This window comes from Haematobia irritans, chromosome 1 (assembly GCF_050003625.1).
Source record: "Haematobia irritans isolate KBUSLIRL chromosome 1, ASM5000362v1, whole genome shotgun sequence".
In the NCBI taxonomy this organism is placed as follows: domain Eukaryota; kingdom Metazoa; phylum Arthropoda; class Insecta; order Diptera; family Muscidae; genus Haematobia; species Haematobia irritans.
Window position 1 is genome coordinate 14,866,155 of NC_134397.1, and position 12,676 is coordinate 14,878,830.

Consider the following 12,676-nt stretch of genomic DNA (forward strand, 5'->3'; position numbering starts at 1 on the left):
TTTCCATAAAAATTTTTCGCAAGAATGAACATAGTACCGGCCTTAAAGTGAAAACTAAATCAGTGAAAAAAGGCATAAAATTATACATATTTGTTGCAAATTTTATTATAACATGGTGGGGAATAGCTCAAAGCAAATTGTCACAAAGTTTCTATTCCTTAAAATGGATTATTAAAGAAAAGTAATCGTGAAAAAATGACGCTTTTAGCGGCTAAAGGTAAGTACTATGTTCGCTTTTCGCGTTGAAATTTTCGTGGTTACTTTATTAAAACAGTTCAATATAAAGCAGACAAATTAACTCAGTTGATGCGTAGTTTCTTGTTCCTATAGATTTCGGCAAGACTTTACAGGAATAAGTTTGTTTTCATTTATAATTTTGGTTATTTAAGGAAAAGTAATCGCGAAAATAAAGTGGTTTTCAACTCGAAAACTGAACATAGTACCTACCCTAAACTCGAACTTAATACCATCCTTTATAGATAGTTATCGCAAAATTGTATTTCTATATAAATTTTTACCAAGTTTTCTTCCTATACAAAATTTTTTCATAATTCTGTATCTATATAAACATTTTTAAGTTTATTTCTGTACAAAATTTTGGCAAAATTTAATTTCCATAGAAAATTTTGTCAAAATTGTATTCCTATAGAAAATTTTGAAAAAATACCGATTTGACGAAAATGGACCAAAATCAACCAAATTTCATTGGGCCGACCATCGGAATGTATTGCTATATTTGCTTACGATAGTTCCTTGTGGAGTTGTTATTGATCGATTACATTTTGTTCCCATAATATACACAGGGAAAACTGTGTTATCGGCTCATACATCAAATTTCCGCCAAAAGTACATAACCACCAATAATTTTGGAAGAGGAAAATATCGGACTTTAAACAAACCAAAGCACTATATCAACAGCTCACTGTTGACAGCAACAGACACAAATTTCATATGATTGTACTGAACGGAGGGGGGTCGTGCAAAAGTGCGAGTTTATCTGGATGAGTCGTCGCCAGAAGCCCCAAAGTAGTTTTTTATTCAAGTTCAACATTTCAGTTTGTGTGTGGAGTTTATGGCGATTGGTACCACTTGAACAGAGAAGCGTAAACTGGTCGTGTAACCGAATGAAATACAGGAGGGTATTTCTTTGTTTTGTTGATTCTATTGAATGTTGGGGAAGGCGCATGTAAAGAACACAAGAAATCATTACGGCAACCTTAAAGCATCGTGGGAAAACATTAGTGGGAAATGTATTTAACATTCAATCAACTGTTTGAAACAATCATGTGTGTTTGTGATCTATAAAAAAAAACAATCGGAATAGAAATATCGTTAAAAATATATATTGAACAATGGCAAGTTCCAAATGCATCATAACATTTGATAATAATCCCTTTGGAGTTTACTATGCCGGCCAAGTTGTTTCCGGTACCGCCGAACTGGTAACAACACGCCCCAAGACTATACGATGTGAGTAAAATAGCTTTTAATTTGTATTATTTATATATCAAGAACTATTTTGTGAAACAAAACATAACAGTGTGCGGTGGGGTGGTTTGGGGGATACGAAAAAAGAATAAAATTGTTGCCGGTCAAAGTATGCAAAAAAAGCTAGGACAAAATAACTGCATTTATTACTACGTAATTAAGAAAATCCTATACCTTTTAAAGGGTGATTTGTTAAGAGCTTGATAACTTTTTTAAAAAAAAAAACGCATAAAATTTGCAAAATCTCATCGGTTCTTTATTTGAAACGTTAGATTGGTCCATGACATTTACTTTTTGAAGATAATTTCATTTAAATGTTGACCGCGGCTGCGTCTTAGGTGGTCCATTCGGAAAGTCCAATTTTGGGCAACTTTTTCGAGCATTTCGGCCGGAATAGCCCGAATTTCTTCGGAAATGTTGTCTTCCAAAGCTGGAATAGTTGCTGGCTTATTTCTGTAGACTTTAGACTTGACGTAGCCCCACAAAAAATAGTCTAAAGGCGTCAAATCGCATGATCTTGGTGGCCAACTTACCGGTCCATTTCTTGAGATGAATTGTTCTCCGAAGTTTTCCCTCAAAATGGCCATAGAATCGCGAGCTGTGTGGCATGTAGCGCCATCTTGTTGAAACCACATGTCAACCAAGTTCAGTTCTTCCATTTTTGGCAACAAAAAGTTTGTTAGCATCGAACGATAGCGATCGCCATTCACCGTAACGTTGCGTCCAACAGCATCTTTGAAAAAATACGGTCCAATGATTCCACCAGCGTACAAACCACACCAAACAGTGCATTTTTCGGGATGCATGGGCAGTTCTTGAACGGCTTCTGGTTGCTCTTCACTCCAAATGCGGCAATTTTGCTTATTTACGTAGCCATTCAACCAGAAATGAGCCTCATCGCTGAACAAAATTTGTCGATAAAAAAGCGGATTTTCTGCCACTGATTTTGGTAATAAAATTCAATGATTTGCAAGCGTTGCTCGTTAGTAAGTCTATTCATGATGAAATGTCAAAGCATACTGAGCATCTTTCTCTTTGACACCATGTCTGAAATCCCACGTGATCTGTCAAATACTAATGCATGAAAATCCTAACCTCAAAAGAATCACCCTTTAGTACTCTGGTTGGGTTTTGCTAGGTACGCATTATTATGAGATGATGAATGACGTCAGCGGATATTAGACAATATAATCCACCGCATTGATACACATACATACATACACTCATTGATATAGTGGAACAAAAACTTCATCCATTTGGCATTTGTATGTTTGGTATTGTGTTGCTATTTTTTCCCTTGCTCATTGGTATTCTTTCGTATTGCTCAATACGAGGTTTAGTATGGCAATTGTTGTGTTTGCATTCTACACTGGATATAAACATGACACAATCAAAGAAAGAATTGGGGCTATTACAAAAACAAGAACAATGAAAATAAAACTACTTGAAGCACTATGTTTAGAGTTTGAGTAGAAAAAGAGAGCCAGCGAGAGAAAATTTGAAAACCGGCAAATGAACTAAACTGCTTTATGTTGTCTAATTTGAAAAAAAAATAATTGTTTCTCTACAGTTTAGCATTTCTACAATAAAAAAAGGATTTATATAATTTCAGTGCAGTATTCTAGACTTACATCTCTGCGACATTAAAATATTAAATTTTGCCGAATTAATAAATAATTTTTTTTTTTTAATTACCACATATGCAAAATTAGGAAACCAAAATTATCACACCATCGTCCATTTGTGGTTAATAAACCATAATTCTATTAGGTTTTGAAATTCGGTTCTAGAAAAATGTATTAAATTCACCTCCTATACATACATACAACAAAAAAAATTTCATCTGAAATAGACCATATCCATAAACCCGTTTTTTTTTTGTTGATAGTGGCAAAAACGGCGACTACTTTAGTTTTAGTTGTTGTAATTCATGTGATTGTTTATAAACCTTCGTTTTGTATATAATTATCTAGCAAGAATAAAATTAATGTTACAATTTTTTCAAATACACTCACAGAAAATTGTTAAAAATAGCAGTAAAAAATCTTTAATAATTCATTTTAAAGGAAAACAAGTATATACGGCCGTAAGTTCGGCCAGGCTGAATCTTATGTACCCTCCACCATGGATTGCGCAGAAACTTCTACGAAAGACTGTCATCCACAATCGAATTACTTGGTTTGTGGTATCTTAAAACTCCTTAACATCGTTTTCTAAATTGTGAGTTAGTCCATACGTGGTATATATTAGACAAAAAATTTATGTATAGGTAAGTCTACAAATAATTACGAATCGATATGGACTTTTGCACGGTACGTACACCCTCACAAAAAATCGCTTCTGTAACATATACTCCCAAACATATTTTGCTTCAAGCATTTTTGGGTATTGCCCAAACATTTATATGTTTGGTCTCTACCAATATATAATATGTTTGAAAGCATATTGGTCTAAACAATATATGTTTGGGTAGTCTAAGTTCCAAACATTTTGTGTTTTTGCATCTAAATTCAATAATGTTGTCTTCCAAAAAACAATATGTTATTATGTGACCATATAATATGTTTGGAAGCATTTTGCACCCAAAAATATTATATGCTTAAAAAAATTCTCCCAAACAATATTGTGCTCAAAATTTTATTTATATATTTACAATCATAATGAATTATGAAAATAAACAGGTAATATAGGTGCTAACAACATAGGTTTTCGACCTGAATGCTCAAAATTTTGTTTCTGCCCAATTGTATATTCCCCGACATCTTTCTCACTTCCACGAGATTTTTTAGTTTTTAGCACCTTTTTCTGTAATTCAAACATTGTAGAAGAAATTATTCAATTTTATGATTTTTTTTATTTTAATTTTACCTTTTGCCGGACGGGGATTCGAACAGCGGACCACACAGTTTGTAAGGATCAAAGAAGTAGCTGATCACTTGCCCAAGGAAAAATAAAATGTTAATTTTGTAATAACAAGCAACAACCACCAACTTAATTCAATATCGCTTCCTGTTAAATAGCGCTCCAAGCTACTAAACACATATATGTTTATAGGCTATTTCTAAATTAATATATGTTTGCATACAAGCATATTATATTTACAAACATTTTATGTCCCAAACATAATATGTTCTAACATATTAACATATATGTCCCAAACATGTTATGCTAGTTTATGAACATTATATGCTTGCACTCAAAAATATTGTGTTTAAAAATTTGTGTTCCAAACATATAATGTTTATATCCAAACATATGAAAAACAGTCTTTTTCATCTGTGTACACCCAGAGAAATGATTGGTTGGAATTCGATTACGACAACAGTTTGATAGTGGAGACCCACAATTTTTAATTGTGTGGAATAATTATTAGTTATTTCTCTTGTTTGATAGTTTATATAATCAATATAACGGTGGTGTGATCAAAAGTTGGTACACACGACCAAATATTGGTCGTTATTATACATTGAAGTAACTAACCATTTCAATTTATTCCACCCTGTTGTGATAACTGATTTGTTTTGCCAATGTGTCACCAAACCCAACTGAAAGTCCGCCTAGCCAATAAGTTGGTTGTGTTAACAAATTTTATAGTTATAAAGGAATTTGTTACTATGGATTACATAAATATGACAACAAATAAGTTGTTGTTTGATTTCATTAATTATAAACTCTAAATTCTCAAAATTTCAATTCAATTCAAATTTTTCATGTCGAGTACCCAATATTAGAGAAAATTCTGGCCATAAAGACTTGCTGTGAATTAGGTATATATTCATTTTAATTCGGTAGCTGCATTCTTAATTGGTGAGTAACATAATCATCAAATGAAATTAATACCACTCACTCACTTACGTTCTTCCCTACTAGAGATATTTTAACAAATGTGACGATTTCCGAGGATGGGAATGGTAAATATATAGATTGGCTACCTCGCCATTGAACTTAAAATCGATCAGAACTGAAGATAGATTCTGGTGCAAAGACATAACAACACGTCAAGGTCCATGCGTGAGTCACGATCGGGTAATTGTGAGTGGAGCATCAGCAGCATCTGCATCATTTCCATTCAGTTTTTAATTATTAATTAATAATTTAATTAAATACAGATTAAAATTAATTCACCAAATGGTTTCTTTAATTTCTCAAGCATTGGTTGTCCGAAAATAATAAATAGTTGTTTCAACAAACGAATAAAATCTTATTGGTTGGGATTGCCAATTAGACTTATAATGTGCCCAAATTTTAGTTATCGAAACAATTTGAGATACTGTTGTGCAAGACAACAGTTGGTTGCTTTGACAAATTTTGTCAGTTATATTCTGGTAGTAGATGGGACCGAATAATTTGGTTGGCAAAAGAATTGGTTGGCACAACAAATTTGTTTTCTGTGTGTAGAGAGCCAGAATTGAAATATGAGGGTCACTTACATGGGGGCTATATACAATTATGAACTTGATATGGACCAATTTTTGTGTGATTGGGGATCGATTTATCTGAGGGCTATATATAACTATAGACCGATATGGACCTAGTTAGGCATGGTTGTTAATGGCCATATACTAGCACAATGTACCAAATTTCCACTGACTCGGATGAAATTTTTGGCATGGTTGTTAAATATCATATACTACCACCACGTACCAAATTTCAACCAGATCGGATGAATTTTGCTTCTCCAAAAGGCACCGGAGGTCAAATCTGGGGATCGGTTTATATGGGGGCTATATATAATTATGGACTGATATGAACTAACACCACGTACCAAATTTCATCCGGATCAGATGAAATTTGCTTCTCTTAGAGTCTCCGCAAGCCAAATCTGGGGATCGGTTTATATGGATTTATATATAATTATGGACCTATGTGGACCAATTTTTGCATGGTTGTTAGAGATCATATACTAACACCATGTACCAAATTTCAGCCGGATCGGATTAAAATTTGCTTCACCTAGAGGATCCGCAAGCCAAATTTGGGGGTCCGGTTATATGGGGGCTATACGTAAAAGTGGACCGATATTGCCCATTTGCAATACCATTCGACCTACATCAATAACAACTTCTTGTGTCATGTTTCAATAGCTTGTTTCGTTCGGAAGTTAGCGTGATTTCAACAGACGGATGGACGGACGGATGTTCAGATCGACTTAGAATTTCACCACAACCCAGAATATATATACTTTATGGGGTCTTAGAGCAATATTTCGATGTGTTACAAACGGAATGACAAAGTTAATATACCCCCATACTATGGTGGAGGGTATAAAAACATTTGAATAGAATTTTGTTCTGCTTATTAATTTTTTTTTTTCGGAATAAAGCCCCGTTGACGTAAATTTCGTTTGCGGGTCAATAATACAGTTTTGCCATGTATTTCTTAGGAGAGCAAAATGTAAACAATCGATAACACATCCTAACGGAATTTCCGTTAGCAACTATTTAAATGCATTTTTAACGAAGTATCCATTATCCATAAGAAATTTATATCCATATTTGCTAACGGAAATTCTGGCAAAAATATATTTCTTACGGCCATTTCCATGTATCTCCGTTAGACTTTAAATCCCAGTTAACAGAAAGTAAAATCGAAATATCTTCTCTCCGGTTAACTTTAACTGAAAAATGTTTAGCAGTTAAGTTCCTATCTGGCATATGGAATATATAGACAAGATGGCAGGTATGTCCATAGTACGGTTTAAAAGTTCGTTAGCTAACGTAGCACTAACGGAGCTTCCTGAAAATGGGGGTTAATATACATTTTTGCACTTTTATTAAAATAAAATGCATATGATCATTTGTTTGTATCGACATGCTAAATAAAGCGCAACGTTGAGAAGTTATTACAGACAAGATTCAATTCTAAGCGTTTTCTTAAAAAATATAAGACAATTTATTCAATGACCAATAATATATAATAATTACATGGTGCTTACTCTCAGAACCCACGAATGAAAGTAATAATCTTAAGTATAATTAAATAATACGAGGTCATTGTGTGATCTTCATTAATGGCACCCTTATGGATGATGATATTACTGTCGTCAAAATATCAACATGTACTATAATTTGTTATAAATAGATTTCAACAGCTCTATCAATCGTCATCGTTGTGGGATGACTTCTTTCAGTATTTAAGCATCTATCAAGAAAATTGTTTGCAAGTAATCAACGAATTAAGTCTTATTGTCAATGTAATTCATGTTGAATTGTATATGGGAGCATCTAATGGAATATTAGAACATATCGCCTATGATATCCGCGGATAAATGTTTGACAAACACAATTGTTAGAGTTGCTCTACTACCTTGCGCAAATGCCCTAGGTCGTTATGCCATATTCCAGTTGAATGGAAACAATCGATAATACCGTGTTTCTGGATTTTCCCTACCAAATAAAGGAATACATATGGGCAGCTGAAATATCCTCTAGAGGTGTAAGAATTGCATGGATTTTTGCGCGATCGAAAATTTCATGAAACGTTGTTGTTGATTATTTAAACTGTTCTCCCATTTGACCTTTTCTTGGTTCGCCATGCAGTTCTTTAACCCAGATGAAATTTCTCTAATGAGAGACAGGCGTCCTTAAAGAGCGATTGTCAGCATTTTTTGAACTACAGATATCGCTAGCCTTAATATTAATAATAACTGTATTTTCTTGCCGACAACTGAAACTAATATACTAAATTTTCTTTTAGCAATATCCATTACTATCAGTGGATTCGCTGAAGTACGTTGGACAGAAGATGTAACAAAACAAGATGCTCAGGGAAATCGTCAGAAAGCCATTGAGACATTTTCCTCTTCCGAAATCTACTATAGCTCCGATAAATATGTTTATGGGCAAAGTGGAGGTTCACAATTGGAATTACCTGCTGGGAAATATGTATTTCCTTTCCAGGGCACAATTCCTCCAAATGCTCCCACATCATTTAATGGAGCCTGGGGACAGATACAACATGAAGTTACACTCACAATTGATCGTGTAATGAGATACAATAACGTATTTAAGCAGGCCTATACTGTTGTATCACCATTTGATTTAAACTTAAATCCAATACATGCGGTAAGCTATTGAGCCTTTGTTTTTTTCTGGAAATAATAAAATAATTTTATTTCAGAAACCTCTACACAAAATCGAAGAGAAAACTTTCTGTTGGAGTTTCTGTTGTGGCAATAAAGGACCAATGGTAATGACAGCTAAGACATCTTTTTCCGCATTTGCTCCTGGTCAAAAAGTGCGTTTTCATATCGTGCTTGATAATCAATCCGATGTCCATTGTTATGATGTCAAGGTGCGTTTAATGAAAAAGGTAGTCTACACCAGCCGTTCCCCCGAAACAAAGACGAAGGAGACGGAGATTAAAGTCGCCGATAATCATTGCGGTGAGGTGGTGAAATTGAATAAAGCCGAATTCAATGAATTTTTGCAAATTCCATCAACTACACCATCTTCATTGGAAAGCTGTAGTATTATAAAAATTAGCTATACATTGAAATTTATTGCAAAAGTTTCACGTATTCATGGAGATTTGGTCATAGAATTCCCCATAACAATTGGCACTGTACCGATATATGCTAGTACTGCCGATCCGGAGCCAATAATGGCTCAACCGAACCATGCACCGGTCTACAAACCATTACGTAAGTTCTTTAAAAAAGAAAAATAAAAAAACCAGCCAGATATGTTGATCGATAATACGGTTGCATACCGGGCTTAGGGTGAGTACTAAAATCGAGTTTAGCCGCTCAAGTGAAAACTAAATCAGCAAAAAAAAGGCATAAAATTGTACATATTTGTTGCAAATTTTATTATAACTTTATGGAGAATAGCCCAAAGCAAATTTTCATAAAGTTTGTATTCCTTAAAATGGATTATTATTAAAAAGTAATCGTGAAAAAATTACGATTTTAGCGACTAAACTCGAATTTAATACCCACCTTTACATGGGAAACAATCAAATGCTTTTAAAATAATATTTCAAAATATATGTACTTATATCTTGTTTTCTGAAACATTTATTTCATTTTTAGCACCGCCCATGTTCGAAGAAGACGTACGTTCGGAGCAGTTCGAAAGTAATACATTCAAACCCAGATATCCGGTATTTTTAAATGATGGTGATTTAGCTTTGAATGGCAATGCTGCAAATGGACCTCCCGGTCCACCACCACCAACGACCAACAATCTCTATCCCACTCCCCATCCAACAGCTGTTACACCAACACCTCCAAGGGCTGCTATAACTCCAACGGCACCACCGTCTTCCGTTCCGTCTGCTGTGATGCCTATGCCCCCATCAACGGTTACACAAACAAGCAGCAATAAGCCGGCTGCACCTACACATCAACCTTCCTTAGAAGTTTTAGGTTTTAGTATACCACCCGATTATGAACCCACTGAAACTGATCCAGCCTTAAATATAGGCTGGAAATGAAATTTTAAAATCTCTATTCACATTGATATTAATTTTATAAATATATACACAACTTTTTGCATTTGAATTATATATACATATATATATACTATTATTTATACACCTCTTGCATGATATATTATCTGTTTTTATTTTTATAAAAAAAAAAAGAAAAGCGAGGAATAAATGGACAATTCAAAAGTTCAACTTGGTGTTTTTAACAAAAATTTAAAAAATGCAAAAATATACATGAATAAAACTTCATTTTTATAAAATCTTGGATGAAAAAGTTCCAACACTTTACGCCATAATCTGTCTTTTGAAAAATTGTTTTAAAAACATAAGCATGATCATGTTTTGTGCACAAACCGAATATAGTACCCACCTTATTTTGACAATTTGTTTGAATTAGAAAAGGAACCACCGAAAAGGAACTTAGTTTTGCTACAAATACTAACAAAAGTTACCCCCTAAAAGTTCGGTAAGTACTAAGCTCGTGTGAAATACGAATAGTGGAAACCAAAACTAAAAGTTCAAGCTCGGTATGCAGATCTTGCAAAAATTGATCTTGCATGCCAATAATACAGTTTTTAAATACTTTTCTTATGGGAGCAAAATAGAGGAGTGCACGTGAGTAATAGTTTACTCACGCTCACGCATACTCGCGACTGAAAAATCATACTCACGCACGATATTTTTTGGTAGGACTCACGCACACTCACGAAAAGAAAATTTGTACTCACGCACGAAAACGTCGTGACTCACGACAAATACCGTTACTCACGAAAAATATCGTGACTCACAAATAATTTTATGATTAATTTACCTTATCGAAGTGTCTGAAAACATGAGCATTATTAAAATCGACAATGGTATTAAATCTCTTTCACTACAATTGTAATTGAATTTAACTCATAAGCGTTTTATGTTGGTGAGCAGGAATATTTTCGTGAGTGTAATTCGTTACTCACGCACATTCACGAAGATATTATTTTCGTGACTCACGCTCACGCACGACATTTTGGTTTGTTAATCACGCTCACGCTGTTGTCATGAGCGTGACTCACGCACGAATCACGAAAATTTTCGTGAGTCACGACAATTTCGTGTCACGTGCACACCTCTAGAGCAAAATGTAAACAATCGATAACAATGTCTCACGATAGTTTCGAAATACCCATGCATTTCCTATTGGTAGCGGAAATTTCGTTAGAGGTTTATACCGACCTTCAAAGTAAAAATAAAGATACAGCTTTCAGAAAACCCTATCATTACTTAGAGGGAATGGGACAAAGCAGTAATTGAAAAGTTCGTTGTTCGGTTTTCGCGTTGAAACTCCATACAAAACCAAAAATTGCGAGAAACTAGCGAATTTTTTTCCATTTGGTACTTTGTTTTTTTTTTCGAGTTTAAAAACTGACGTTTATAGCATGGCGCCATTTGCCATGTGAATTAAGAAATTATTTATTAAAACTATTTGTGTGGGTTTATAACGCAAACACGGATCATAGTTTTGTTCCGAAAATATACATAGGATCAAAGGAGTAGCAGATCAATTGCCCAGGGAAAAAAAATGTTAATTTTGTAATAGCAAGCAGCAACCACTAACCACATACTCAGACACACACATATGTATATTTGAATGTGAAATAAAATTTGTGTTGAATATATATAAATAAAATATTGGTTTGATATAGTGAATCTTATTTGTTAGATTTGTATTGTATTTTTTCAATAACAAAACCATTTTCTAAAATAAATTATTGCACATTCTTCTTCTTTTTTCAAATAAAGGGCTAGGAGTATGTGTGTATTTAGGTGTAATAACTTAATTCAAAGTCGCTCCCAGTTAAATAGCGCTTCCAGTTACCTAAATAAACACCGCTTTCTATGTGCGAAATAATGATTTTTATAAAAAATTTTCGCAAGAATGAACATACCCTGCCAACATTTTTTGAATTTGGGGGCGCTTCAGAGAATCCCCACTACGTCGAAAACAGTCGTATACGATATCCAAAACTCCTCGGAAAAGCGCCGTCACTATTGAGAAGTTGTACCACGCCAAGTTACTACAAAAAAAGTATCGCATGAGTGCAATTATTAGGAGCCCTTCTGGATACATTTAGAAGGACGCCAATAAGAGCCCCTTCAAACAATCAGACAAAGTGCATTTTAAGATAGTTGTAAAAGAATCATTGTGGTCAAGTAAAACACGATTGTTTAGATGTTTATTAATTTTATGAAACATTTATAAATTCTCATAAATATAACATTTATATGGCTATCACATCACATTTAACACATTTTTATGCATTAATAAGAGATTGATGTTGAGTTACAAGTTGTAAGTTATATGTTGTAGCGTCTATCAGCCAGTACTTTTATTCCCAATGGAGGCAGCGTGTCTGGAAAAATATTTGAAAAACTAACACTTTATTCCATTTAGAATGTGAAAAATTGTTCACCAACATACTTTTCACAATTTTAAGCGTAATAACTATGTTTTCAGCACTTTTTTTTCGTTTTCATTGAAATAAATTATAATAAGCCAGTTGCGCTTGGTGTTTCCCAAAATATAAAATGGCTCTTGTAACAATAGTGATGGCAAAATACTTTCATGCGAATAGTGATGGCAAAATACTATCACAGTTGGCGATTGTTGCAGTGTCACTTACGAGTATGTGGTAGCGATGAGGATGAAATGGAACATTGAAATGCTGGCAGGGTAGCTTCTTATAATTTATTTAAACAAAAATTATAATGAAGTGCTGAA

The 12,676-nt window shown here is 34.0% G+C and overlaps 1 protein-coding gene across 1 annotated transcript; it reads left to right on the plus strand.

Annotated features, from left to right (window-relative positions):
- The first annotated feature begins 663 nt into the window (after positions 1–663).
- Positions 664–10,110, plus strand: LOC142220272 (arrestin domain-containing protein 3). The gene is made up of 4 exons (XM_075289307.1): positions 664–1,470; positions 8,185–8,552; positions 8,608–9,130; positions 9,521–10,110. The coding sequence occupies exons 1-4, from the start codon at positions 1,353–1,355 to the stop codon at positions 9,922–9,924; spliced, it is 1,413 nt and encodes a 470-aa protein (XP_075145422.1). The 5' UTR covers positions 664–1,352; the 3' UTR covers positions 9,925–10,110.
- Positions 10,111–12,676: the final 2,566 nt, after the last annotated feature.

Excerpts from the sequence above, each read along its gene's own strand:
- LOC142220272 (XM_075289307.1), top strand. The coding sequence starts at position 1,353 with ATGGCAAGTTCCAAATGCATCATAACATTTGATAATAATCCCTTTGGA. Across the intron at positions 1,471-8,184 it reads ACGCCCCAAGACTATACGAT|CAATATCCATTACTATCAGT; the intron begins GTGAGTAAAATA and ends ATTTTCTTTTAG. Across the intron at positions 9,131-9,520 it reads ACCGGTCTACAAACCATTAC|CACCGCCCATGTTCGAAGAA; the intron begins GTAAGTTCTTTA and ends TTTCATTTTTAG.